A 27,840-nucleotide genomic window follows, 5' to 3' on the forward strand; every position below is an offset into this window, starting at 1 on the left:
TGCTGAAGTACTGAGATCCATTTTAACAAGGACAATACAGAATCTTATTAAAAGAATATTCAAGGGCTTCCCTGGTGGCGCAGTGGTTGAGAATCTGCCTGCCAATGCAGGGGACGCGGGTTCGTGCCCCGGTCTGGGAAGATCCCACATGCTGTGGAGCGGCTGGGCCTGTGAGCCATGGCCGCTGAGCCTGCGTGTCCCGAGCCTGTGCTCTGCAATGGGAGAGGCCACAACAGTGAGAGGCCCGCGTACCACACACACAAAAAAGAATATTCAAGCTGTATTACAGATATTAATTTCTAACCAACTCTACAATTTGAGAAATATTAAATTAAATCTAAAATCAACTATTTCACGTATGAGGACTTCAGAAAACACCTTTCATTTGTGAATACCTCAGAAGCTCTTAATACCTGAGTTGTATTTAGTGCTGTGTTCACATTTTTAATAGCTTCTTCAAAATTCTCTTCATCTTCCAGAGCCCCATTTTCATTCTTTAGAATTCCTATTAAAATAGAAATTGATTAGCAAACAACAGCCCTTTTCTTTTTACACTTTCTCTCCCCCCAGCATTATGGAGATAAACTTGTCAGATTCTGAAGGGAGGATTAGATACTAAACCTTAAGAAGAAATATGGCTAATCACTAGTCATTCTTAAAACTACACAAGGAGTGGCTCCTTAACCTCCCAAGGAAAATAAAATAAAAGCTCATGATGGGGGCTTCACTGGTGGTGCAGTGGTTAAGAAACCGCCTGCCAATGCAGGGGACACTGGTTCAAGACCTGGTCCAGGAAGATCCCACATGCCGCAGAGCAACTAAGCCCGTGCGCCAAAACTACTGAGCCTGCGCTCTAGAGCCCACGAGCCACAACTACTGAAGCCCACGCACCTAGAGCCTGTGCTCCTCAACAAGAGAAGCCACCGCAATGAGAAGCCCACGCACCGAAGCGAAGAGTAGCCCCCGCTCGCTGCAAGCAAAGAAAGCCCATGTGCAACAACGAAGACCCAATGCAGCCAAAAATAAATTAAAAAAAAAAAACTCATGATGGCATCATCTGACAAAGGTGTTGACAGAAATCCAATAAACATTAGCTTCAAGCAGTATGCTTTTCAAACTTTATACATTTAATCACATCCCATATTACCTTGTCTAATCAAATCTCTGAAGTCTTCTTTTTCTTTATACGTTTTAGGTATTCGTCCATTTGTCTAAATTGGGTTAAAAAATTTTTTAATCTAGTTGTAAAAACTCAAAATATGGAAATTGAAAGTCCAGTTTCCCCCTATCCATATGAGATTTCATCAGCAAATCTATACCTCGGTGAAATCAGCTGACTTGATAGAAAATAGAAACTGTGGGCCACTTCTCTACATTCATTCCCCACTGCCAGTTTCAGAATGACATCTATTCAAATTTCATTTTGTTAATAAAAATGTCAGTATCAAAAGAGAAACTGCTAGATTTAAACTCGCAGTTTAAATCAGCTGCCCTATAACCACAAAAGGAAAAAAAATCAATGTCCCACCCCCTCCAATGAAATTCTTTATAATAAACTCAAAAAATACAGTCACATATGGAATTTCTTTTTTCAAGAAAGGACATACTTCACTATACCACTGTGCTAAATATTTAGCTATGATCACAATCCATGGAGTGTGGCTATGGTCCTAAAAATAAAAGAATCAAAGGAAATATCAGTATTAGTCAACATTAATTAGTTAACATTTATTTTTCACTATACCATATCATTTTCCACAAAGTCAACAAAATTTATTAAATTCAATCATTCAACAATGTTTACATCTCTCAGTATATGTGGAATAATGAATGAAGGAAAATGAACTGGGTTAACAAAAATTGCTTTACAAAGATTTTGAAGGCAGTGTCCAATTTAATTCTAATAAGGCAGGTATATACTATGATTGTCCCCATTTTACCATTAAGAAAACTATCTCAGGGACTGCCACCCAAAAACAAAGCTCAAGTATCTTGATTTCAGATACCAATCCTAGACTAAGGAAAAGGGATCCTTTCTGTGTTTTCTGATGAACCAAATACCTGCATTTAATTTATATGTATATATATATATATACATATATATATATGCCTTAAATTACATGGCCTGTTATAAATATCATTATTTCTATAATGAAATATGCAGTTGCCCTGGTAATTCTCAAACACTAAAAATAAGTATTAAGAGGAGTCAATTTCAACAAACACCACCCCAAATTCAAACTGTTTTAAAAAGTACATCTATTTGTTTAGGAAAGAGCCATGAAGAGGGCTTCTGGGATATGTTAATGTCCAATTTCTTGACCTGGGTGTTGATTTCACAGATATGTTCAATTAATGTACTTTTCTTCAATAAAAAAGTTTTTAAATTTTGGGGAAAGATAGATTTATTTTAAACAAATTAGGTACAACGTTGTTACTATGTGACCTGGATGACAGGACTATGGAGGTTTATAGTATTTCCTCACTTTGTAATTCAAAAACCTTAGGTTAAAAACAAAGTTTTAAGTATACCTATAAATGGAAGGTCACACACACTACCAACCTTTTTTTCCATATGATCCAAATCATAAGACTGAAAATGTTCTCTCAGTTCAGGAAATGGCTTATCCAGTCGTAGATCCTCTAATGCATTATCTGGATGAGATTCTATTACTGTGAAACAAATAATCCCAAAAGATAAACTTACTTCTTTAGCAATACTGCTGGCAGTACATACATTATGGGAACTTAGGAAATCTGTAATTTTTAAATGGGCATAGGGCCCACAGGTTTTTCTCATTGTTTTGTTCATTATTGAGTTAAATTTACATATACGTATAAATTTGTATTTTACTAAATGCACAAGTTTTAAGTGGACTATAGTTTTAATAAAAGTAAAACCAACACTCCTTTAGTGAAGAACTTTCTTGTTATTACAATTGGAAAAGATCAAAATAGGTAAAATTTGTGTTCCAATAGCACCCAACAACCTACCCTTCCTCCGCCTGTGGTCTTCAACAGACAGCATCACCATCTACCTGGACCTCTTCCCTAGAAATGTGATGGTCTTCCCTGACTTCGAGCTTCCTTGGCCCAGTATCAGTCACTCCCCACATCCTGATGTCACTTCATACACAGCTCTCCACATAGGGGAGCATGGGAAAGTGTGTAATTTCAGTGAGTGTTTAGAGCTAGGCTCCATTCTGTCACTTGCTAGCTGTGTGACCTTAGGCAAATAACTTAATCTCTCTATGCCTCAGCATCCTTACCTGTAAAAAACAGATAAAACAGTATCTGCCTTACAAGGATTTTGGAAAGATTAAATGAAATAATCCACATAAAGGCAGGCACACAGCTAGCAATGTTAACCTTCATTACCATCTACCCCCTCTTCCATATCCTTATAACATCTGCCCTCAGTCAGGGGCTCTCTCTCTGTCTCTCTCTTTCCCTCACCTAGACCACTGAAAATCTCCTAAAAGCAACCCTTGTCTCCAATCTTTGCCCCTTCAAATCCATTCATTCCCCACCGGGTTTCAGAGTGACCGGTTTAAAACAAAATGTTTACCTCGTCACTTTCCTACTTACAACTCTTAAATGACCCAGCACCACTGCCAAAAACTTATCCTCAAAAGCCACTCCTTAGCTGCCCAGGCAGATACCATTTTTCAGTGATGCTACCAATGCCAATGACTGTCATTACACTAGCAGAGTACCGGGCTCAGAGCAATGCAGGAGTACTGAACGAAAACTTTATGATGATTTAAGATTAAAATTTTCTAAATAAAGGGACCTGAGCTGATGCAAGCCTGCCTATGGATGAGTTCAGTCTCCTATTAACACTGTTTCCTTGGAACAGTAGTTAGGTAAATGCCTTGCTTGCTGTGTGCAATTACAACTGAACTGGGGAAGCCTAAGGCCTGTGTGAGAATGGAATAGAAAACTGGTGGGGGAAAAGGTGGCATATCTTTTCTGTGTCAGTGTAACCCACATACCTTGGCTCTTACCTGTGACAGACATACATGCCCTATGTAGGTTAGGAGGCAAAAAAAGCTAGGTATTTGCATAGCTGCTGGGCCTCCTAATAAGATGAAGAAGCTGCACCTGTTGTATCTCCTGCTTTGTATCCTTCTATAATGCTAAGTAAAGGAAATACGAAGATTAAAGCCTACTGATTCTGACTGCCACTTTGAATGTGTAACCAGAGTTGAGCTGCTACAAATTTACTCTGTGATTTAAAATTGACTTTCTAAATTGTCAAGTTCCTAAAATTATAGCTAAAGCAACCAACAGGAAGCCCCATAGGTGCAACAACTTTACCTGGATGTTCTTTTATAATGATCCTCATATAACCAACTAGTCCATATGTCCTACAGATCAAAAGAGGGATTTGGGAATTCCAGAGGACATCTGCTAAACGTAGTAATGTACTGTAAAAGAAGGCACAAAAGATAAGAACATAAGCAAATGGAAACATGCCAAATGTGAAAATGCTTTAAAATAAGGCAACTTTCTTACTAAATAATAAATGCAAAGATATATCTATTGCATTTACATAAACAGCATATTTACATAAAGATATGCTGAAAAGCAAGCAATTCCATAAGGTTGCAGTCTCAAAGAAAGTATATCTTTCGGACTAGAGAGATATGAAAACCTAGTCCTTTGTATTAGGGAGAATGCTACTGAAAGACATCTCCTAAACATTTCCGTAATAAAGAAAATATTTATAAAACCTTTGTATACAGTGCCAAGCACTCCCTATAATTAATTCTAACTAGTTTTTTTTTCACTAAAAAAATAACCAATGTTCAATTTAACTGTTCTAAATATGTATTTTTTAAAGTTTCACATCTCAGTATTTTTCCTCTTCCCTATCTTTTTAGTGCTGGAGATCTATAAGCACTTCTAATTAAAGGTTTCTATGGAGTTTAAGAATTTTAAAGACCACAGACTCTGCAGAGAAAACAAAACTATGCAAATCTAATAAGAGATTAAAATAAAAACAAATTAACTTAAAAATTTACCTTTCAGGAAGCTGAGTTGCAACCACAATGGTAAACCTACAGAAAAATGAAGGATCATTGTCTAGAAGGTTTTCTGGACTCTAAATAGGAAAGGGGAAAGAAAATCCAACAATTTGACAATCATATTAAAGATGACAGAAACAGTTAAGCTATTTCAGAACAAGTGAGGTAAATGCTAGACTCCAATGTTAAAATAATTCAACTCTCAACATAAATATACAAAGATTCAAAATTCTAAATTCCTAGGGCTCTGAATTACTAAAAAATTAAATTTCTGATCAGAAATAATAATGTGTGTGTGTGTATATATATATATATATACCTCTTCCACAAAACTCCCAGAGACATCATTATTTAATTCTTGTAAGAATTCCATGGCGGCTTGAGCTCGGTTCTTTTTAAAAACAAAACATTTTACTTGAATTAGAAAAAAATTTGATTAAAATGTAACCCCCTAATTTACAGATCAGGCAAAAACACTGTAAAACCACCCAAATTCCATGCATAGATATGACAACTCTGCTTTTCATAGTGTTTAAACTGGGACTAAACCAGAGTATTACTTAAAACAGAACTAAACCATCATTATTCAGAATTCTTAAATGCTTACATGACTTGCACTCTACTTTCTGATTAGGCAAATGACCAGAAAACCCTGGGGAGCAGGCAGGGAGATTCTGAGTCAAGTTGAGACTTACTCTAACCTCTCACATTTACAGTGCTGCACATGAGAGGTCAGTCATTAAAGAAACAGTCATTTCTATTCAGAATACTATACTAAGTTGACCCATATGGTTTTGTAAGATTTTTAATATGAAATACAAAAATAAGACACATTCTGACTAACTCTTAGTAAAAAAAAATCTTCTTAACCAAAACACTCCAACCTCTGAACATTAACATCACTGAATATTTAGCTTTAATACAGGATACAGTATAAAAACACAAACAGTACTTTTAAGTTCTTAAACTACCAAGCATAAAAAGATTTTCGAGATCAGAAAAAAGTGAGATAATTAGCTTTTTTCTCAGAGGAATAATAAGCTCTTTTAAAGTAAAGCTTTTCAAACAGTCGAAACATAGTGGCATCACTAGATGTTCAAATATAACTATATTCTATAACAAACTGATTTTTTACCTTGCCAATACTGCTTCTCTGAAGGAAAAAACTAAAATAGAATAAAAACAAATTTAATGGTTTCTCTGACTATAAAGGAAAGGTTATTTGTAATACCAGGTGCATTTCATTCATAGTTTAAAACAAACTATATTTTAATTTCAGACTGTAACAGCCTTCCTGGAGGAAGAAAGCTGGATGAAACTTGTAACCAAAGACAGGCTAATAAATCAATGTTTCCCAAAGTATGTACCACAGAACATGAATTTCACAAAATGCTCTGAGAGAAAAGGGTTCCCAGGCTTTAAAAAGTTTGGGAAACACCATGTTATATTCTCTCCTGGAAATTCATAATATACGTAATACGCATGATATTAAAGTCTTACACTAAAGAAATATTTAGATTCATTTGACCCATTTCCCAAACTCATTTGACCATAAAATCCATTTGCCCATTTAACAGCTACTAACCACACTTGGGCAATGCTGCATTGAACAGTCTGCTTTTGCAGGTAACTATAACAGATTTATTCAGGCTTCCTCCCACATATACCCTTGTTGTGCCCCAAGGTCCAGATCTGAGTCTGCTGATCAGAGTCAGGGTACCCTTGGAGCACAAGCCCAGCAGCTCCACAAGAGAAAGAAACCTCATTCTTACTATACCCTGTTCTAACCAACCAAGTAAGCAAAGATAAAAGGACTTTTTCTTTATAGATACCAATAAAAGGGTGTTGTGGTAGTGAAACTTGTATTACCACCTAGAGAAAAGATAACAAAGCTCAATATGAACCAAATTCTGATTTCCCTTCTATTTACTCATTGTTGTTGTTTACTGACAAATATAATGAGAGATCCCAGAGTCCAAGTCCCTGAAAAGGCAAGCATGAAATCCAAATTGGGGAATGCTCTGAAAGTCTAAATATGATTATCTTTAAAGAATGGTATACAGGCCATCTTTAAAACAGCATTTTTAGGGCTTCCCTGGTGGTGCAGTGGTTAAGAATCCACCTGCCAATGCAGGGGACACGGGTTTGAGCCCTGGCCCGGGAAGATCCCACATGCTGCAGAGCAACTAAGCCCATGCACCACAACTACTGAGCCTGTGCTCCAGAGCCCGTGTGCCGCAACTAGGGAAGCCCGCACACGTAGAGCCTGTGCTGCACAACAAGAGATGCCACTGCAATGAGAAGCCTGCACCGCAACAAAGAGTAGCCCCTGCTCACCGCAACTAGAGAAAACCTGCGCACAGCAACGAAGACCCAGCACAGCCAAAAAAATAAAATAAATTAAATAAATTTATTAAAAAAACCCAAACAAACAGCATTTTTACAGACAGTGTAGTGTAGAAAGAGATATACCTGGACTAAGCTTAGAAGACACCACAAACAAAAGGTAGCTTTACTATCTTATAATCCAAAAATACAATTATTGTTAATTATATACTAACATCTAGGAATCAATATAAGGACTCAGGAAGGATCCAGACTTCACAAATAAAGTAATAATGACTACCCTTTTTCATTAATAACAACAATAAAGACAGTAATGATGGGTATCTTTTACTAAAGGCCTATTTGCCAGACACTGTGCTAGCACTTTACCTATATTAACTCACTTCAACCTGGCCATGATCCTAAGCATAGGGACTATTTCCACCTGGAAGTTAAGTCACCCTGATTGAGGAGCTGAAGCTGGGATTTAGGCCTTGCTCTCCCATGACAATGCACTGCCCTCCCTAACATGCAGGTATTTGAAAAGAATAGAACATACTTATTTCCAGCATCTTCTCCGCTGACCTGATTTCCATCAATAATTGTAAATGAACCAACACCTGGGAGACAAAACAGAGTCAGTCAAGAGTATATATTTCTAGCTCAAAACCTTAAAGAAGTAAATTTACAACCACAAAACTGTAATACCTGGTAGTACCAAGTTTTTAAGAATTTCAGTTCCTGTAGCTGTTGCATTTATTAGGCAAACATGAGCAGATTCTAAAGCCTCTTGCCCATGATCACCCCACAACCTACAAAAGAATACACAAATTTAACATTTGTAAAACTTTCATGAAAATACAACTTTAATTGAATCGTGATCTTTGATCTTTAAAGTGTTCTTGTATAGAATAACTGATGTGACAACCATGGCAAATATGTGAGACAGGAACAGCAGGAGGTGTTACAGGGATCATACAGCTGACTAACCTGAGACTCAAACAGGTTGATGTCTGGCACGGTTAAAGGGGGGGGTTAAATCAGAACTAAAATTTTGGTCTTCCAGCTCCTAGTCCATTACTCTTTTCAAGCCAGATAACTTACAGAACAGAAAGTCTTTGTAGTCATTAACATCAGAGAAGAACCTTAGATTTATTTATTTATTACTATTATTCTTTTTTTTGGCTGTGTCACGCGGCATGTGGGCCATGTGGGATCTTGGTTCTCCTCCCAGGGATGGAACCTGTGCCCCCTGCAGTGCAAGTGTGGAATCTTAACCACTGGACTGCCAGGAAAGTCCCGAGAAGTACCTTAGATTTAAAACCTATTATTCTCTATTTCATTTCTCCTTAAGTTATAGGGATCCAGAATATTTAAGATCTTGACATAGGACTTATCACCATGACATCCGCAAGACTGAGAAAAGCTTTACCAAGAAAACTGAATTATCATCTGAAAAGCCTCCACACTGACTTCAATAAGAGTGCTTTAAAATGTAATTCCCAATGAACATTCTAATAGCATGATTAATAAATGCATACATTAACAAACAGAAAGATGTAATAAGGATTAAAAACATGTTATAACCTGAAATATGTTACATCCTGTCACACCAGCATATCATCAACATGGCAAGGTACATGATCAAATAAGCATCATGACAGCTGATCCAACCTGGTTACCTTCGCCCAGAAAGCCTATTAACTAATGTATCTTTTCTTGTCAGTACAGGAACTAGTATGGGGGAGCCCAAATCATTAGAAAAATTTCATAGCCTGGAGGACTGATAGACTTTAAGGTGCCTTCCCTGTCACCTGATCTAAAGCAGATTCCCTCTTTTTATGTAGCCCATATGTCCTCCAGAGCAATCACAACTGTAATTGCCTCATTTGGGGAGATTTTTAAAAATTTATTTATTTTTTAAATTTATTTTTCGCTCTGCTTGGTCTTCATTGCTGTGCCTGGGCTTTCTCTAGTTGCAGCGAGTGGGGGCTACTCTTCCTTGCGGTGCGGTGGCTTCTCTTGTTGAGGAGCATGGGCTCTAGGCGCGCGGGCTTCAGTAGTTGTGGCTCGTGGGCTCCAGAGTGCAGGCTCAGTAGTTGTGGCGCACGGTCTTAGTTACTCCGCAGCATGGGGGATCTTCCCAGACCAGGGATCGAACCCGTGTCCCCTGCATTGGCAGGCAGATTCTTAACCACTGCGCCACCAGGGAAGCCCTCATTTGGTCTTTTATTTGCTGGACACCCATCTCTCCATTCCACTCTAAGCTCCATAAGGGTCCAGACCACTCCATCTGTTCACCACTGGAACCCCAATGCCCGATACAGTGCCCTGCCCAGGATAAGTGATCACTGAATAGCTGTCAAATGCATGGAGAAATAGCCTAGAAGAACCAGACAGACTGGAAATGTCTCTTTTTTCTGTGAAAGTAGGGCACACAGAAGACACCTGACATATTTGGTTGATGGATACCCGGGTAGTTGGAAACTAAGCCTAAAAGAATACTGGTGCATCTCTAGGTAAGGTATTTTAAGAAACGGCCCAAACAAGAAATCAATCCTCTCTATTCTCTTGCTGGCCTAAGGAAAGCAGGGCCTGTTGACTGCTAGCTGGCTGAATAGCTTTGCTTGTAACTGCTTCCCTCTGACACTTCAAAGCCAATAAACAGTTCTCACGATGAAAGGTAAAGTTTGGTCCTTAAATGAACTGGACTGAGCAAAAATTCTTTTTTGTCACAGTTACTTAGTAATCTAAAATATCTTCTCAGCTCTGTCATGTATGGTTACATCTGCATTCAAAACACAAGGACCTCCAAGAATTTACAAGAGAACACAAGTTGGTTACAAGGGCTCTAGAGCCACCTTGCTTCTTGCCCCAGAAGCTCAGGGGCAGATAGTACCAGCTCTGAAAAAGCCAGAAGGACCCGAGTTTACGTCCTGGTTCAAATACATGGGAGACTGGGCAGGTTACCGAACTTCTCTAAGACTCAGTTTCCCCATCTATAAAGCAGAGAGAATATCTACCTTCAAGGTTGCTCTCAGAATTGAGTGCATAAAGCCCCTAACACAGCACTAAGCTGTAGGTATAAATGGGTTCCAGTCCTTAGGGACACACTGTAACTTCTGGCTGGGGGGCTCCAGAAAGAAAGGGGGCCCAACATTTGTGTTACTTCTGCTGCCTTAACACACAGAAGATGATCAATAAATAAGGAATGGGGAGTGTTAGGAGAAAAGGCATGGGAGAGGAAGCAGTCAAGAACCAGCCCGATGGCTTAGACCTGCAGTGTCCATTAAGGTAGCCATTAGCCACATGTGGCTACTGGGCACTAGAAATAAGGCTAGTCCAAACTGAGATGTGCTAGAAGTGTAAAGTGCTGGATTTCAAGGACAGAATGGAAAAAAATGTTAAATAGCTCTAATAACTTTTTATACTGATTATGCGTTTAAATGGTAATACTTTGGATATATTGGGTTAAATAAAATTAACTGCATTATTAAAATTATTTTCACCTGTTTATTTTTCCTCTCTTAATGTGGCTACCAAAATATATATATAACTACACCGGTGGTTTACATGAGACTAGCATTATATTTCTAGTGGACAGCTCCGGCTTAGAACAATGCCTAACACTCGGTGCTGCTCTCTGCGGCCGGGACGGGGTATTCCCGATCCCCTCATTCTGCAAAACGAGAAGCCTGAGCACAGAGAGGTGGGAAGTGGCAGCCGCCCCGCTGACCCGGCTGGCGCTGGGACGGTGCACCTCGACCTGCACACCGCGTGGCGAGCGGGCGGGCGCGCCCCTCGGGGAATGCGAGTCCCGGCCCTCGAGAAGCACCGCCGGCCCTAGGCCGGAACCCTGAGCGCCGGCCGCACGGCCCGGCCCAGCCCGGTGGGAGGCCTGAGGGAGGCCCAACCACGCCGCCCGCTCGCTTAGCCCCGGCCCGAACGCAGAGGAACCCGCTGGCCCGCCCGACTCGGTGAGCCCTGGCTCACCTCAGCTGCCGGTCGTACTTCTGCTCCTTAAGCAGTTTCCCCGGCTGCGCCATGGCCGCGCCCGCCGCGCGAAGGACCGGCGGGCCACTGCCGAAAACGGCCACCACTTCCACAGCGCGCAGGCGTACTAAGCCCCGCTTCGCTGCAGCTGCCTCCTGCGCACTGCCCGCAGGGGGCGCCGCCACTGCACTGCGCACGCGTCGCCTGTACGCCAGGCGTGTGCACCCAAAGCTCAGACTGGGGGCTGGTGATCAGTTCTCCCCAGTGCACCAGCCCCTCTAGTCCGCCAGTCCGAGACTATGTACGCAGTAGCTGTGGGGAACTCGAGCTTTGGAATCAGGCAGATTTAGATTTTAACCACTTACTGGTTGTGAGGTCTGCTCTTTACCGCTAATATCCTCAGTTTGTTCCTCTGTGCAATGGGGATAAATGAGCCTCCTTCACAGAGTTCTATTAGTCTTAAATGAGATTTTGAATACACAGAACAAGACTCACAAAAAATCATGTCTGAATAATAACTTTAATTATTATGATCATTATTATTCACCCATTTCTTCCATCCTGTCATTCAACAAGCTCACACTAGGGTAGGTTTCCAATCACAAAGCTAGGTGCTCCTGGATGCAGATGCAAAGAGGAATAAGTCCGGGGCTCTGTTCTAGGGGAGTTCATTGTCCCAAGACAGGAGAGGGACAGTAAACGAGTACTCACTAGACAATGTGAAGCTGGGGAGCTGAGAGGTGGGCAGAGGAACCCCACCCACTCCCCCTCTCCAGGAATGTTTCATGTGGTGTGGGCAAGGTAGAATGTTTTGTTTTGGGTTTTTTTGCGGTATGTGGGCCTCTCACTGTTGTGACCTCTCCCGTTGCGGAGCACAGGCTCCGGACGCGCAGGCACAGTGGCCATGGCTCACGGGCCCAGCCGCTCAGCGGCATGTGGGGTCTTCCCGGACCGGGGCACGAATCGGTGTCCCCTGCATCGGCAGGCGGACTCTCAACCACTGCGCCACCAGGGAAGCCCCAAGGTAGAAGGTTTTAAGCAGAAGGAACAGCAGGTGTCATCCCTGGGAGGCAGAGAAGGCATGACAGGCTGAGGCACTAAAGTTTTATGTGGTGTGGAGTTAGGTGAAGGGTAGGGAGTGGACAGGGGAAGTTTGAGGGACCGCAGGGGCCAGGTCATGAGGACTGAGAAGAGAACATAAAAGCAAGGTAGAATTTAAAGCCCTCCACTTCCTGAAAAGAAACATCCCTTTGGGGATGGGTGCCAAGGAAGGGGATTACCCCATGAGGAAGGGGGAGAGAGAGGAGACTGGAGGGACATGAGGATTCCTTCCTCTCTATCTCCCAGACTCTACAGGCATCTTCAGGTTAATAATTACCTGAAATAAGGTGAAAATGGGCACAGATCTCCACCCCAACCCACCCTGGAATGGGAAGAGGGGAAGGGGCACAGTTTGACAGTAATGATGCAGCAATGATGGACGTAATTCCCCCTAGGTGCTGTCTCCAGGATCAGGTGGGGGCACACCCACTCATGACTTCCCTGACCCCTACATAGCACCCATGGAACACAACTGATGGGAAACAGAGGCATGAGACTCTCCCAGTTTGTCATGTGCTTATGCTGTCACATGTCCTCCAACTGGACAAGTGAAATATAAGGGATAATAAAATACACCCACAGAATGTGGGAAGGTCAAAAGGCGATTGGTGAGGGTTCAGTGCAATCATGGACTGCATGAATGAAAACATCCCCAAATTTGGCAGAGGGGAGTCATACTGCCTATGAAGAAATATAAGATTTTGAAAAAGGTTTGTGTTGGTGGTGTCCCGTAAAAGATACTTCAGTGTATTATTTTCCTAAAGCGGCTGTAACAAAGTACCACAGACTGGTACAAACTATAGAAATTCATTGTTTCACAGTTCTGAAAGCTGGAAGTCCAAAATTAAAGTGTGCGCAGTATGCTCCCTCTGAAGCTTAAAGGGAAGAATCTGTCCTGGCCTTCCTAGCTTCTGGTGGTTTGCTAGTAATCCTTGGCTTACAGCTGTATGTAGCACTTCAGTCTCTGCCTGCATCATCATAGATATTCTCCCCTCATGTCTCTGTATTTCTTCTCTTCTTATAAGTCACACTGGATCAGGGCCTGCCCTAATGACCTCATCTTAACTTGATTATATCTACCAAAACCATATTTCCAAATAAGATTACATTTGAAGGTCCTGGGGGTTAGTACTTCAAAAACTTTTGGGGGATCTAATTCAACCCATAACAGCATGTAAAGGTGCCTGTGATGGAGACATGGCGGTTGACCAGACACAAACCCTGCCATCTGGGAACTCAGGGCACCTCACAAGTTCTTCCTATTATAGAAGACAGAGAATCAAAGGTATCAGACCAGGAAACAAAGGCTGCATTCATTTAGACCATTGGTTTTCTAAGTGAGGTCCTGGACCAGAAGCATCAATATCACCTGGGAACTTGTTAGAAATGCAAATTCTCAGGCCCCATTCCAGACCCGCTGAAACAGAAACTCTGGAGTGAGGCCTGGGAAACTTTTAAGAAGCCCTCCTGGTGATTCTGATGCATGCTCAAGTTTGAGAACCACCAACCTAGGCCAATCTCCCACTGAACAGGTGGGAAAACTGAGCCCCCAGATCCCTATACTACCCCTGTTTACTGAGTACTCATATGCCAGGCAGGCCCTTGACATGCATCACCATTTTGTGCTCATTGTACTCACCCAATGCAATAGATACTACTGCTTACCCCATTTTATACCCAAGAGGACAGAGACTTGGAGAGGTGAGTAAAATTCCAAATTCTCACAGCTATTAAAAGGTGGCACGGGGATTAGAAACAAACACCCCTACAGATCTAGCCAGACCCAGCTTGGGTTTATTATTTCACCCATACTGGTTGGTCTCAGCTGGAGGAGGCAGGATACTTGGGCTTCCAGGAAGTTTGGGGCTACCTCTGCCCTGGAAGAGGTTATAATCTGTAGGAAACCAGCCAGGAAGAATGAATCACAACCTAGGACACACTCCCAGGCCTTAGCCACTAGCCCTCCCTACCTGACCTTACCTATCCCAGCCCTTCTCATCCTGGTGCTCATTGGCCAGTCTCTTGCCTCTTTCCCCCCCACCTCACCTGAGAAAACTGTGGGTCTGTAATGTTCACAACTGTATCACTCATGCCTGGCTTAGTCCTTCGCATCTAATAAGTCTTCAATAAATGCTTTGAATGAAAGAATAAATTTCTAAAACTATTTCCACCATACCTTCTACATTTTAAAATGCCTTACCCACAATGTGTACCTCATCTTATTTGGTTATACCACTTTCCCAGGGAAATCATCAGACACACACACAAAGATGTATAAATAAGGATGTCTACTGCAGTGCATTTACAATAGTGAAAACTGGAAATAATCTACATACTAGAGCACTGTGCAATTATTAAGTGTCAAGTTCTTCAAGACTGATGACACAGGGAAATGCTTATCATAGGGCATGAAGTGAAAAAAAAAAAAAAAAAACTGGTCACAAAGCTCCACATACAATTCCGAATGTCTTTTAAGTACTACTAATACATATTGAAAAAGCCTGGCAATATGGTCACTACAATGTTAACAGTGGTGATTCTTGGGTGGTAATATGACCAGTGATTTTAATTTTCTTTACTATGCTTTTCTGATTCTCCCAAATTTTCTATTGGCAAATTTTTGCCAAATTTTTCTAGTGGTACCCAATAAATAGGTGCCATTACTGTAACTGGAAAAGGAATGTTTGGTTTAAATGTGCCCAAACAAGCTAAGGAGAAGGGGAAAGAACAGAGGTCTGAGAGTACATACTTGATTCCAGGACTCTCACAGATATCACCTCACCTGACCATCCTATTAGCCCTCTCGATTCTCTATTCCCATCTGATAGATCCGAAAACAAGCTCAGCACTTCCCTGGTGGTGCAGTGGTTGAGAACCCGCCTGCCAATGCAGGGGACATGGGTTTGATCCCTAGTCCGGGAAGATCCCACGTGCCACGGAGCAACTAAGCCCATGCGCCACACACAACTACTGAGCCTGTGCTCTAGAGCCCGCGAGCCACAATTACTGAAGCCCGCGCACCTAGAGCCCATGCTCCACAACAAGAGAAGCCACCACAATGTGAAGCCTGTGCACCCCAATAAAGAGTAGCCCCTGCTCTCCACAGCTAGAGAAAGCCCACGCGAAGCAATGAAGACCAAGTGCAGCCAAAAATAAATAAATTAATTAATTTTTTAAAAAAAACCCAACCCACAATAAGCTGTAATTTTGATCTTAGAGTCTTTAGGTCTTCGGTCTGGCCCGTTAGCCCTGTGCACAACACACAGTGAAGAGCAGGCATGATTCTGCCTATTGGTACAGCACTGGACACTGTTGTCTCAACCAGCGTTCACAGGGATCCCATGAGGTGGTCAGGGCTGGGATGATGCCCTAATCACCTCACTGTTATAGAGAAGAGAGACTTGTAACTTTGAGAGGGGAAGTGAGATCTGGTCAAGGTCGCAATGAATGAGGTGTGGCTGTGCAATCTGCTCCTGCCCTCCTTCCCCAGCCCTTCCTCATAGCTCACACATCCCTACCCTCCCTCTCTGCCAGAAACAGCAAAATCCAGGAGGCCACTGGTGCCAGTGAGACCAAAGAGTAAACTGCAGAGCAGTGAAATCAATTCAGCTTTAAAGGCACGTAATTGAGACAGAAGGTGCCTGAATGGGGCCACAGTCTTTCCCAAGTTGACCTGAGTGGGCTGCAGGGAAACTGGAGCTTCACCTGAGACAGGCAGACTCCACCAGCTCTGCTTACCTACCTGACTTCCCGGTTCTCCAGCACCCAGAGAAAACTGCCAAAGATAGGATATAGGAAGGAAAGAATTGGATCAACTTTTATTTGGTTGTTAAAGAGGCAATACTTTAATTCTTTCAAAAGGAGTAGGCAGTAAAGAGTGTCCCTCCCACCCCCATTCCGCACCCTCCCCCACCCTTCCGGGCTCCCAGTCTCCACTCTGGAGGCAAACACTCTCCCTAGCTTCTCTTAAGTCATTGTAAAGAGAGTCTTGCATATATACACAAATGACAATCAAATTTAAAAATCCACTTCCTCCCCTCTCCTGGTGATTTTAGACATGCTGAATAAGGGGCTCAGCAGCCCTGGGTTTTCATTCTTGCTCAGTTGCTCACTGTACAGCCTAACTCAACTTCTCTGAGCCTTGCTTTCCTCATCTGTAAAGTGGGGTTGCTGTGCGGATGAAACTGGATTGAAAACTAAGTAATTCCAACTTTTTTAGCACTATAAATAAACATGGAAGTGACTTCTGGGTCACAGCGAGGGGGAAGTGGGTCAATGAAGTAGACACATTTGGGCCCATCCCCAGGCCCTGAAAGTGTTGCAACTCCCCCAGGAGGAGAGTGGCTGGCTCTTCTGGGAGATGAACAGAGGCTGCAGTGCTCACTCTGAAGCTAGTCTTTGTCTTCTTGGTTTAAAGATGACATTTCTGGCTTGGAGACCTGGGACCTTGACAAGGTTGCATTCCCTGTCACATGCCAGTCTTGGGGGCCACCCCCTACATGTTTATTATGATGCCCTGCCCCCCTGCCCTAGGGTCAGATTTCTATTAAGGGCCCCTTCCTGCTCTTGGGTCAGGGAGGAGCATCTAGGCAGTGTTGGGAAGTCACTGACGGACCTTGGCCCAGCCAACCAGTGGTCCCTTGATCTCCACAACTCTACTTGGGGACCTGAAGGGTTCAGGGCCTGGGAGAGGGAAACCAAGACAGCCACACAGATATAGGGGAGCCTGGCAGACAAGATGGCAGATTCCTTCACAAGGTCAGCCAACAACAGGGCCTGAAATAGTCTCCTCTGGTAGAGGTCAGACCAGCAGACATTCCACAAATGGCCCTTCAACTCTGGTTGGGTACAAGCCCCTGGGTGGGATCAGTTGTCTGTCCTTCTATCTACTCATCTGTTTGTCTTCCCAAAACTGCCTGCTGTGGCCTAGCCAGAGACAAGCCCTATCCTTGGCATAAGGCCACATCCTCAGATGAGTCGGATTGGGCCGGCTGGAGCCAGTGGATGGAAGACAGAGGACGTCCCAGGTGGAGGGCACAGCAAGGACCAGCCCTTGTGGATGGGAAAATGTTGGGCCAAGGCAGATACTGAGATTGAGTGCAGGGTGGAGGCCCTGAGCTCCCAGCAGGTGTGCCAAAGGTCATGGAGAGGCAAGGAAAGGAGGGACAAACAGCGGGCTGTAGAGGAATAGGCAAAGAGACCCGGACAGAGGAGGGAGCCAGGAAGAGAAGGAAAGGGTAGAGGCAAGGCCTCAGACTTAGTTCCATGGGAAAGCCAGCTAGTGTCTGTGGGTCTGTCTTAATGCCCAGTGGTTAAAGCCCAAACTCCCCACTCCCCCTTTGAGGCTCTGGTTCTGCCTGAGGCCTCCTCCTAGCCCAGGGCTCCCAAATCCCCACAACCACAGGACCCCTTTGCCCCCAGCACCAAGGGGAAGTAGTAAAGAGCACAAGAGCCTAGGAGTGAGACAAACTAAGAGTAAGTCCCTCACTCTCTGGCTAGATGACCTCGGGCAAGTCACTTCACCTCCCTGGGCCTCAGTCTCCTGTTCTGTGAAATAGGGCTAATGGAAGGACCACGCATTGTTGTAGGGAAGCTTAGAGGTTTAGATGACAGGAAGGACCCAAAGCTTGGCCCAGAACCTGCCAGTGTCTGGCAAACAGGGGAAGCTCCAGTTCTGGACACCTGATGGTCAGTGCAATCTGAAGTTTAAAAGGGTCCCAGTCCAAGAGGACTCAGGGCCCAGAGCCCAGGTCTCCGGCAGCGGGATTTACTGCCCAGTGACAAGCCTGGGGAATAGATGGGATGTGGAGAAACAGAGGCCGCCCTCAGCATTGGCCGTTTCTCCTGCCCCAGAGCCTGTACAAGTGCTGGAGGGAAGGAGGGAGAGTGCTCCGGCCAGGGCCAGGGTGGGGATGGGGCTGGGGTTTAGGTCCCCTTGACCGCCCCCCACCCACATCTCGAATCTCAACTCGGGGCTCAAGTGGCCTGAGGGCGGGTGGGCGAGGGCGGGGCAGGGCCGGCCCCTCTCGCCCTGCGGGGCGGTGGGGGGCGGGTCGCCTGGGAACTGCTCCTCCCGCCTGCCGCCGCTTTAAGAGGCTGCTCCGCGGCAGCGAGCGGGGCCGGAGCCGCAGTCCGAGCGAGCAGAACCGAGCCGAGCCAGCAGGTGCACGGCTGCGGGGACGGCAACAGCATGACCGGCCACCACGGCTGGGGCTACGGCCACAACGACGGTAGGCGCAGACCCCGGCCGGCCCCCACCCGCTGGGACTCGCTCCTGACCCTCGCGCCCAGCCGGGTTTGCGGGACCCTCAAGCCCCCTATCCTCTAGGCGGGACCGGGATCCCTCTCCCATCCGTCCCCCAGAACTCGGCCCACCCGCCCGGCCCGAGCCCTGGCTCCCCCCACACCTGGCGCCAAGTCCGCGCTGCACCCCGGCCGGCCCCGCCGCCAGCGAGCCACCCCGCGGCCGAGCGCGTCCAGCCGCCCCCTCCGCGCAGCCCCTGACGGCCCAGCTCGCTCTGACCCGGGCCGGGACACTCACTCATCGCCGGAGTGCGCAGCGGGTGAAGGTAGCCCAGGGCAGCGGGGGGCGGTCCCGGCGGAGCGCTGTGCGCGGTGTCTGTGCGGGGAGCGCGCACGCTTGTGTGCCGGGACCTCCGGCGAGCTGGGCTCCCCGTGGGCAAGGGCGCGGTGTCCTGCGCAGAGACTTTCCCCGTCGAAGCGTCCGAGCTTTCCAGTCGGCAGGTATGTGAAGGAAGGGAGCATCTGGGGGATCACGGATGTGTCTGGGTGTCTGCCTCGGGCAGGTGTTTTAGCACGTCCAGGTGTGAGGCATGAGAGCCCGTAGCCCACAACAGCCTCCTGGTCTGACCGGGAGAATAGCTCCTTGGTCCTGCCTCAGTTTCCTTAAGATGCAGAGGAAGGGGGAAGAGGCAGACGGTGAGAGCCAGAAGGCTTGAATGTGGGACTGGGACAAGTCAGTTCCTTTTGGGCTATTTCTTACCAAACTGGGGTCGGGGTGTGAGATAAGGGTTTCTTGCTTTTCTCGAGATGAACAATGAGGAGCCAAGATCCAGGCTGCCAGGACGAAACCCAGGCAAGGCAGGTGGGGGTGGGGAGAGGGGAAGTGCTGGTGGGAGGAACACCCCTGTCCCACTCATCTGAGGAGAGACAGGCACTCTGTGAGGGTGGGCGGGGGTCCTAGGCTACAAAGTCTGGGGATTTGGAGGTTACAGTGGGCCAGAAGGAGTAGGGAGGTGCTGTGGTGTCTCTGGGACCCCAGGCACACAGGAGAATATTTTGGAGGGGAGAACCACAAATCTGGACATGCAAAAACTAGAAAGAGACTTTCAGAAAAAGGCAGCAGAGATCAGCAGAGATGTAGAGAGGCAGAGAAGAGGCAGGTTGACACGACCCATAGAAGATCCTCTCCCCCCCCCCCCCGCACCTGCTCCCAGCCAGCTTCAGGGTCCTTCCCCCTGACTCCAGCCTTTTTGCTGGTCCTGCCCACCAGCACTGTGTCCAGTGTCCCAATAGGCCTGCCCCATAGCTGGCCACCCTGAAGCTGCTGCCCCTCACCCAGTCCTGGGCCATCGGGTCTAGGTGCGATGAGGGAGGGAAAGACAGAGGATGGAGGTGCCGGCATGCAGCATGCTCACAGGACTTCAAAAATAACCCAGTGGGTCTGGGCCATGATTCTGAGTCATCCACTGGGGACACAGCTTTGTCGGCACCTGCTGCTGTTTTCTCAGGAAAACTTAAGAAGCCAAAAACGGGGAGAAGCACCAGCCGGCAATAGCTCTAAAAATAGGCTGCATCTCAGGATGTTCCCCGGGGAGATGCCGAGCCTGTCGGCTGCAGATGGAGTCTCTGGGAGGCAGGTGGTGGGTGCTCGTGGGTGTGCATGCAGGTGTGTGTGCGTGTGTGTATGTGTGTGCACGAGCATGTGTTTTGCTGTAGTCTCTTAGTGCAGACCTGGGTTTGCAACAGGGGATAGCTGTGTGTGAGGGTGCATATGTGTGTGTCAGAGGTAGTTGGCAGGGCTATGTGTTTGTACACATGTGTTACTGGGCCTGACAGCTCTGTGTGCGGTGAGCTCAGGTCACTGTGCATATATGTGCGTGCACGTGAAAATCTCCCCGGATCTGCACATGCCTGGGGAGGGCAGCTGGGGGCAATGCATGCACACACTGTGTATTTATACCAGTGCCCAAGTGTGTGTGTGCACATGCGCGAGTGGCCCTCAGTTCCTTCATCTGTGAAATGGGGATTATGCTCGTTTCTACTTCACAAGGCTGGTATGAGGAGCAAATTCATGTCACAGAGCCAAAGCGAGGTTGATGTGAACTTTTGTTATCATTATCACAAACACCAACTCGAACTTGGCCAAAGTGCAGGAAGAGGCCAGATGCCTGGTAGGGTCAGGTCAGGGAGTTTGGGAGCCCGGGGACCTTGCTAAGCAATACTGCCTGTTGGGGAGGACCCACTACCCCAAACTGCCCCTGAGCCTGTAGCTTTTTTGTGCTCGCTTCCGTGCATTACTTCTCTGGGCCTCCTGTCAGCTCTGGGTGGAGAGTTTTAGTGAGGCCATTTCGCAGACAAGGAAATGGAGGCTGAGAGGGGAAGTGGCAGAGCTAGGATTGGAGCTCCAGACTTCATGGCTCCAAAGCAGGGGCTAATCTCTGAAAGGACAGCATGGAGACCATCCCCTACAGGCGCCCTCAGTCTGCAGCCCAGAGATTCAGGCTGGCCTGAGTCCTTGCCCTCTCCCTGTCTGCAGGCCCCTCACACTGGCACAAGCTGTATCCCATTGCCCAGGGAGACCGCCAGTCACCAATCAATATCGTATCCAGCCAGGCTCTGTACTCGCCCAGCCTGAAGTCACTGGTGCTTTCCTATGAGTCCTGTACGTCCCTCAGCATCGCCAACAATGGGCACTCTGTCCAAGTGGACTTCAATGACAGTGATGACCGAACTGGTAAGTGGCCCTGCCGGACCCTGGTACCCTTCCCCCTGGGATCCTAACCTGTTTTGGGCAGGCTCAGGAGGGGCAGCATGCTGTGGCAGGGAAGGAAATTTCCACTTCTCACCAGCTGTGAAGCCTTAGGCTGAGCCTCAGTCTCCTGATGCGTACGATGGGAGCATTAAGACCCTATTTTCCTCGCTAGGGTCATAGAGAGGAGAAATGAAAAACTGAAGTGATGTTTGGAGTGCTGGCATATAGCAGATGCTCAAGAAATGCTAATTCTCTTTCTTCTCTTTCAGTTAGCGCTTTAGGTCAGGTTTGTTTTCACTCCCTGCCCCAGCACTGAGCTGCTGTGTGGCCTAAGGCCAAACTCTCCTCTCTGTGGGATCTGGCCAAGCCCAGCAGAGGTAGAACGGAGCTAAAATGTTCTGTGTGCCAGGCCCCTTGCTAAGGTCACAGGCAGTTCTTTTATTCTTCTCAAGAACCTACCTCTAAGATGGGCAAGTAGAGACTCACTGAGCTGGGGAGGGCCAGAACCAGCCTGGTCCCGTTCCAAAGGTCTTTTCTCCAACCCACCTACAGCCTCAAGATCCCAGCCATCCTAGACCAAAGAGAGGCCAGTGGGAACTTGTAGCAGCTCCTTCCAAGGTCTCTTTGCCCTGGGATTAGAGTTCGGGTTCCTTCATGATAAATTCTTGGACAGAAGCCTCGGGAGTGCTCCTTTGTAAAGGGATTTTTGTCCTTATGACCAGGCCTGTGAGGGATGAAGTGGGCTAAGGAGGGAACCTGCTAAAGTTTCTTATGTAAGGAAATGACTGGTACTTTGCCCCTCTGTCGCCTCCGCCAACCCCCCATACGCACAATGAAAGCACTCAGGGAAACTTAAGTTTCAAATAGAAAATCAAAGGGCAGAGAAGAGGAGGAAAGCCAGATAGGAATGATCTTAGTTGCTCAACTCTGAGTTCCCTGGTAGGCTAGGGAAAAGAGGAAAGAGGATCAATTATAGTTCTTGTTGCAGAAGGCAGGAAATCCAACAGATCCTCAGAAGAGAGACACAGCATTCTTGGTACTGAATTCTAAGAAAAGCCTCCCACCCAGAACTTTGGGGAGGGACATGGAGCTCTTGATGACCTTAGATCACAGTTTATGAAGGAGCAGTTTTCAAATGGTTGGATCTTCTAAACAGCCTTCAGAGGGCACTGAGGGCTCAATTCAGGCATCAATAGCTCAGTGAAGGCCACTCTTGTCAGGGGAAGGCCCAAGGGAACATTCCTCTGGACCACTAATCCAGGGGCTCACTTTCTGGCCTGGTTTGGGTTCCCTCCCCTATCAGAATGCCCAGGCCTGAGGGGTAGGGGACCAGTGGGAAGAAAGTAGGCTTGGGAATGGGACAGTTGGGTCTCTGCCACTCCCCAGCTGTGTGACCTTGGGCAGGATACCTAACTTTCTGAGTCTCAGTCCCACATCTGGCCAAGGGAGTAACAATGTGTCCCCCTCTAGGTCACTGTGGGGATTAATGTCTTCTGACTGCTGAACACATAGGAAGTACACAGTGAATGGCAGTGTGTTCTATGGTCAGGATGGAGAGAGGAGGCTAAGGGAGCCAAGCTCAAGGTTTAGGGAGGCAGTTCACTCCCTAAGAGACTGCACTGTGGAGTCCCAGGTGGGTCGTGCTCAGAAGAGTGGGCCCTCCCAGCCCATATCAGGGAGCTCAGCCTGCAGGCCTGGCTACTCCTGCCTCCCCAGGATGGAGCAGCCTGACTGGGCCCTGGCCCACAGCCATCAGCCCCAGGCTCAGTCAACCACCCAGCATTGCCATGGACAGGCCCTGCTTCTCAGATGAGGCAGGACAGCAAGAAGGGGCCTCTGGGCTGTCCCATGGTCCTCCTCCTTGAAGGGCCCACAGGAGGCAAGGCCCTGCCCTGGTCACCGGTCCTGGAGGGGTCTAGTGGAACTCTGAGCCCAGGGCTGTCACCTGATCCAGGAGCTCACATTCTGGCCTGGCTGGGGCTCCCTCCACTGCCAGATCTCTTTCAGCTGGAAATTCAATCAGTCCCAGGAGGCCTTGTGAGTGGCCCCAGCTCACCAGATATCAGAGTGGGAAATTCACAAAACCAGCATGAGTGGGGCCTGCCAAAGAGGGCATGAAGGAGGGACATTGGAGGTACCTGGGCCTGACCATCAGAGTGGGGACCCTTAGGAGCTGACCTCTAGACCTCAGGTCCTGGGGAGCCTCCAGGTTCTGGGGAGGCAGCACGGCCTGGTTATTAGGGCCTTGAGCTCTGAACTTATATGAAGTAGATGCAGGCTTATATCCTAGCTCAGTGCCTTGCTGTGCGACCTTGGGCAAATGCCTTGCCCTCTCTGTGCCTCAGTTCCTCCTTTATAAAATAGAAATAAAAATAGGTTTTGTCTTTCATGAGCTACTATGAGAACTAAAGAAAAGAATCTTTCTGACCCAGCTCTGGGTCAGGGCTCCAGACATGGGAGGTCTATTGTTAGTGATAATCGGGGCCTGAGAGGCAAAGTCCCAGCTTCCACTCAAAACTGGGCAAGGGTGGAGAGTATCCAGTTGGAGAGATATACCCACTCAATACCAGACTCCTCTGTCACCTACAGGGCTCCAGGATTTCTGCCCTGGCCCAGATAAGGGCATAGGGAACTGGGCGGGGACTGATCCAAGTCCACTTAGTGCAAGGAATGTTGCAAATGAAAAGTTTATCCCTCTCCTGAGCACTGCCCTGATATTGGCGCTGCTGCCTGTGGGTGGTGTGGGCTCTCTCACAGCAATTGCTACACACACCCCTTCTCCCCGCAGTGGTGACTGGGGGCCCCCTGGATGGGCCCTACCGGCTCAAGCAGCTCCATTTCCACTGGGGCAAGAAGCACAGTGAGGGCTCAGAGCACACGGTGGATGGCAAGTCATTCCCCAGCGAAGTAAGACCCTCCTCTACTTGAATCCTTTTTACCACTTGGGGAAGGAGTTGGGGACTGGGGAGTCAGGGTCTTGACAGGTGCCCGGGGTGGGGCACTGGAGAGAGTGAAGTCACTCGGGGACCTTTGGGAGAGACGCCCTTCACCTGAAGTTCAGGTCTTCCACCTGAACTCTGCCTACTGTTGTCCCGATCTGTGTGTCCAGAAGGAATTTTATGACGGACAAATCCAGTCCCACCACAGCCTTACTAACAACCCTTCAAGGATTAAGCCTGGCATTCAAGGCCCTACGTGAACTGGCCTTGCCTGGCCTCATCTCCCTTGACCTCTTCCCATACGGACCTGCATGTGATGAATCCTCTGCCCACACCTGGCTCTTTCATTTCTCCAGGCTGCTGTTCTCTCTGCCTGGAATACCTTGCCCCAAGAGTTCCATCCGATAACCCACTTCTTATTCTTTGGACTCAGCTGCAGGCTTCACTTCCTCAGGGAGGTGTCACACTGGATAGTCATTATCTGTTTCACAGTTCAGGGAGGGCAGGGCCTGATCTCTTTGGTCCCTTGGGGCTCAGGAAAGGGTCAGGCCCAGAACAGGGTAAATGTTATCTGTGGCCCGTCCCTCCTGCAGAGGGGCCAGGAGTCCGGTGGGAGTGAGGGAAGCCTGGCTCTGAGCTGCCATGGCCCCTGGGAGGCACTAAGCACTGGCCTGGCCTGTCATTGCCCCTGTAGCTGCACCTGGTTCATTGGAATGCCAAGAAGTACAGCACCTTTGGGGAGGCGGCCTCAGCACCGGATGGCCTGGCTGTGGTTGGTGTCTTCCTGGAGGTGAGGGGGTTACCTGGGCCCAGAAGGCCGTGGGAGGACTGGTACCACCCCTAGTTCCAGAACACAGTGAGATCTGGGCTCACACTACTTCTCCCTGACAGACGGGGGACGAGCACGCCAGCATGAACCGTCTGACAGATGCACTCTACATGGTTCGGTTTAAGGTGAGACCAGGGGTCCATGCTCTTGATCTACAGCAGCCTGGTGGGGAGGAAGGAAGAGGCTAGATCATGGAGTGGGCCCATCCACTCCTCCATCCTGGCAGCAAACCCTGGCAGAGGTGAAGGGTGCAGGTCAGCGCCTGTGGTGCCCTGCAACTGACTCCTCGTCATCAGGGTCCATGGCCTCACTGAATGCCCAGCGTGAAGTCTGGTTGGGCATAGCATTGATAAGATGCCTGTCACATTAATGGTACTCTGACCAGCAGCGCCATTAAGTTCTGTTGAAGGCAAGGGAGAGAGAGCTTTAGGAACCACAGCTTTTACATACAAGGGAATGGGTGGAGAGGGCCGGCCAGGCTGGAAAATAGCCTCTGGGATCACAGACTTTGGGCCACAATTTGCATCAATGGGCCAAGGAGAAGCCTAAATCCTATTGACAGAAATGGGTGGGGAGGGTGTTGGTCTTATCCTGTTGGGAGGTCTTTGCTGACTCCTGGGTCCCCCACCCTGCCCCAGGGCACCAAGGCCCAGTTCAGCTGCTTCAACCCCAAGTACCTCCTGCCTGCCAGCCAGCACTACTGGACCTACCCTGGCTCCCTGACAACACCCCCACTGAGCGAGAGCGTCACCTGGATTGTGCTCCGGGAGCCCATCAGCATCTCTGAGAGGCAGGTGAGTCCTCCCAGAGTACCAGATGGAAGGATGCGAGACTCAGGCACACCCAGGCAGTGTGACTCTGCCAACCAGCAGCCCACAGCCTGTGGTCCCACCATCAAGGCTCCCATCGTTCGCTAATAAATGTTTAGATTCTTGGGTGGGAGTCAGCTTGGTTGTTAGTTATTAGGACCTGGACACAGATTAGAAGGGGAGATCCCTGGATCCTGGGACCACCCCTAGTGTGCTAGAATCTGAATGCTGCATTTGCTGATGATTCTTAGCTAGACAGGAACTGGAACTAGGTGGAGCAGGGCCCAGGTTCAGAGGCTCTTTAGTGAGTAAGTAACTGAGGTTGGGTTCCCAAAGAGGAAATGAGTGGGGAGAAGTAGGGACAAGCCCTAGGGGCAAGAGGAGAGAGGGGCACAACATGCCAGATGTTGTGTCTGGGATCAGAGAGGACCACAGCGACCCCATTCTGCCCTGAGTATCTCTTCTGCCTTAAGATGGAGAAATTCCGGAGCCTGCTTTTCACCGCAGAGGATGATGAGAGGATCCACATGGTGAACAACTTCCGGCCGCCACAGCCACTGAAGGGCCGTGTGGTCAAGGCCTCCTTCAGGGCCTGAGCTGCCTACCTGCCCGGCCGGCCACTGAAGCACCATCTTCCCAAGGGCTTCCATGTCAGCAGACACCAAACCATCCAAGGCTCCCTGCCTAGGGCTGCTGTGGACCCCACTTCAACTGGCTTGCTCCTTGGCCACCTGGAGGCTTCTCGATGGGACCCTCAAGTCGGGGGACACCTTTCAGCTGCCCTGGGGACAGGAAGGACAGCAGCTGAGCATGGTCCGAGCCTAAGGCTGCCTCTACTCTCCAAGACCCAAAGGCCCCTGGGAACCTCCTCTTGTCTTCCCCACTGGCAATGGCAGCAGCCCCACCCTGAGCTCACACTGTGATGGATGAGACCAAACTCTCCAGGACAGGCAGCTGGCGTTGCCAGAAAGACTCAAGCAATAATTAGAAGTGGGCAGAGCTGCCCTCTCGGTGTTACCTCTTCTGCAGGCCTCTGCCATGCACGCACCTCACTGCCAGGCCATTAAAATCAGGACCCAGCCTGCTGGAGGTGACATGGCCTTCTCCCTCCAGCCACCTGCTGCCATAGGCAGGCCCTGGCTACAGCTTACGTAGTATCTCCCTTCATCCCCACCCAGCCACCAAAGCCACCTACATGACAATCCATCCATGCACTGATTAATAAATTCCTTCATTCATGCAACAAATACCCATTGAGTGCCTGTGTTCTGTCAAGTGCTGTTCCAGGCATTGAGGAGGCCATGGTGATGAGTCAAGCACAGGATGTTGAGAGGGCCGTGGGCACCGAACAGGTGAGGGTGATACAGATGGCGGGGCAGGGGACATGGGGGCAGAGAAAAGGGGGAGCTTAACTTCCCCCACCCTGAGCTCACACTGTGATGTCCTCATCTGGTGAAGAAATTAAATTCCAACCAGTATTCCCAGGCAGAGAGAAGGGAACAGCATGTTTGAGCTCAGGGAAGAGCAGGTGTGCCAGCTCCCAGGTGAGAGCCCAGGGTGTTTGTGGAACAGAGAAGAATGAGTGGGGCTGGATCCCTGGGACTCTCTCCCAAGGCTAATGGGAGTCAGGAAGGATCTGGAGTAGAGGAGGGGCAGGGGCAGATGTGCAAAGGCTGGGGGATCCCTGTGGAGTGTGATTGGGCAGGCAGGGCTGGCAGCAGGAGAGGGTCGTGGCCAGTGGCCAGAAGGAAGAATACAGGGTGGTGGAGGCCAGAAGCAGGGGGCTGGATGAGAGAGATTTAGGAGGTGGAGCCCAGAG

At 47.8% G+C, this 27,840-nt stretch overlaps 2 protein-coding genes across 4 annotated transcripts in view; one reads left to right on the forward strand and one right to left on the reverse strand.

Moving 5' to 3' along the window:
* NAE1 (NEDD8 activating enzyme E1 subunit 1) overlaps nt 1-19,410 on the reverse strand; it is a 32,021-nt gene extending 12,611 nt beyond the window's left edge. Inside the window, exons 1-12 of one of the 3 annotated variants that reach the window (XM_067020205.1) lie at nt 18,991-19,410; nt 16,192-16,224; nt 8,064-8,167; nt 7,915-7,975; nt 6,166-6,196; nt 5,350-5,421; nt 5,028-5,107; nt 4,321-4,430; nt 2,564-2,673; nt 1,608-1,670; nt 1,148-1,211; nt 414-505 (exon numbers count right to left, since the gene is read on the reverse strand). In XM_067020205.1, coding sequence (XP_066876306.1) covers nt 414-505; nt 1,148-1,211; nt 1,608-1,670; nt 2,564-2,673; nt 4,321-4,430; nt 5,028-5,107; nt 5,350-5,421; nt 6,166-6,196; nt 7,915-7,975; nt 8,064-8,167; nt 16,192-16,224; nt 18,991-19,214 — 1,044 coding nt within the window. In that variant the 5' untranslated portion in view covers nt 19,215-19,410. Of the gene's footprint in view, nt 1-413; nt 506-1,147; nt 1,212-1,607; nt 1,671-2,563; nt 2,674-4,320; nt 4,431-5,027; nt 5,108-5,349; nt 5,422-6,165; nt 6,197-7,914; nt 7,976-8,063; nt 8,168-11,348; nt 11,654-16,191; nt 16,225-18,990 lie in introns of those variants that run through there. The other 2 variants (XM_059045979.2, XM_067020206.1) reach the window with 2 other exon arrangements.
* Nucleotides 18,541-27,270, forward strand: CA7 (carbonic anhydrase 7). The gene is made up of 7 exons (XM_059046003.2): nt 18,541-18,679; nt 21,229-21,426; nt 24,233-24,351; nt 25,078-25,173; nt 25,275-25,337; nt 25,851-26,006; nt 26,495-27,270. The coding sequence occupies exons 1-7, from the start codon at nt 18,640-18,642 to the stop codon at nt 26,615-26,617; spliced, it is 795 nt and encodes a 264-aa protein (XP_058901986.1). The 5' UTR covers nt 18,541-18,639; the 3' UTR covers nt 26,618-27,270.
* Nucleotides 27,271-27,840: the final 570 nt, after the last annotated feature.

This window comes from Kogia breviceps, chromosome 18 (genome assembly GCF_026419965.1).
Source record: "Kogia breviceps isolate mKogBre1 chromosome 18, mKogBre1 haplotype 1, whole genome shotgun sequence".
NCBI classification, from domain to species: Eukaryota; Metazoa; Chordata; class Mammalia; order Artiodactyla; family Physeteridae; genus Kogia; species Kogia breviceps.

What these genes read in the sequence shown, in the direction of transcription:
- CA7 (XM_059046003.2), top strand. Translation starts at nt 18,640, where the DNA reads ATGACCGGCCACCACGGCTGGGGCTACGGCCACAACGACG. An exon ending in TGACAGTGATGACCGAACTG is followed by an intron (nt 21,427 to 24,232) that starts GTAAGTGGCCCT and finishes TTCTCCCCGCAG; the next exon opens with TGGTGACTGGGGGCCCCCTG. An exon ending in TGGTTGGTGTCTTCCTGGAG is followed by an intron (nt 25,174 to 25,274) that starts GTGAGGGGGTTA and finishes TCTCCCTGACAG; the next exon opens with ACGGGGGACGAGCACGCCAG.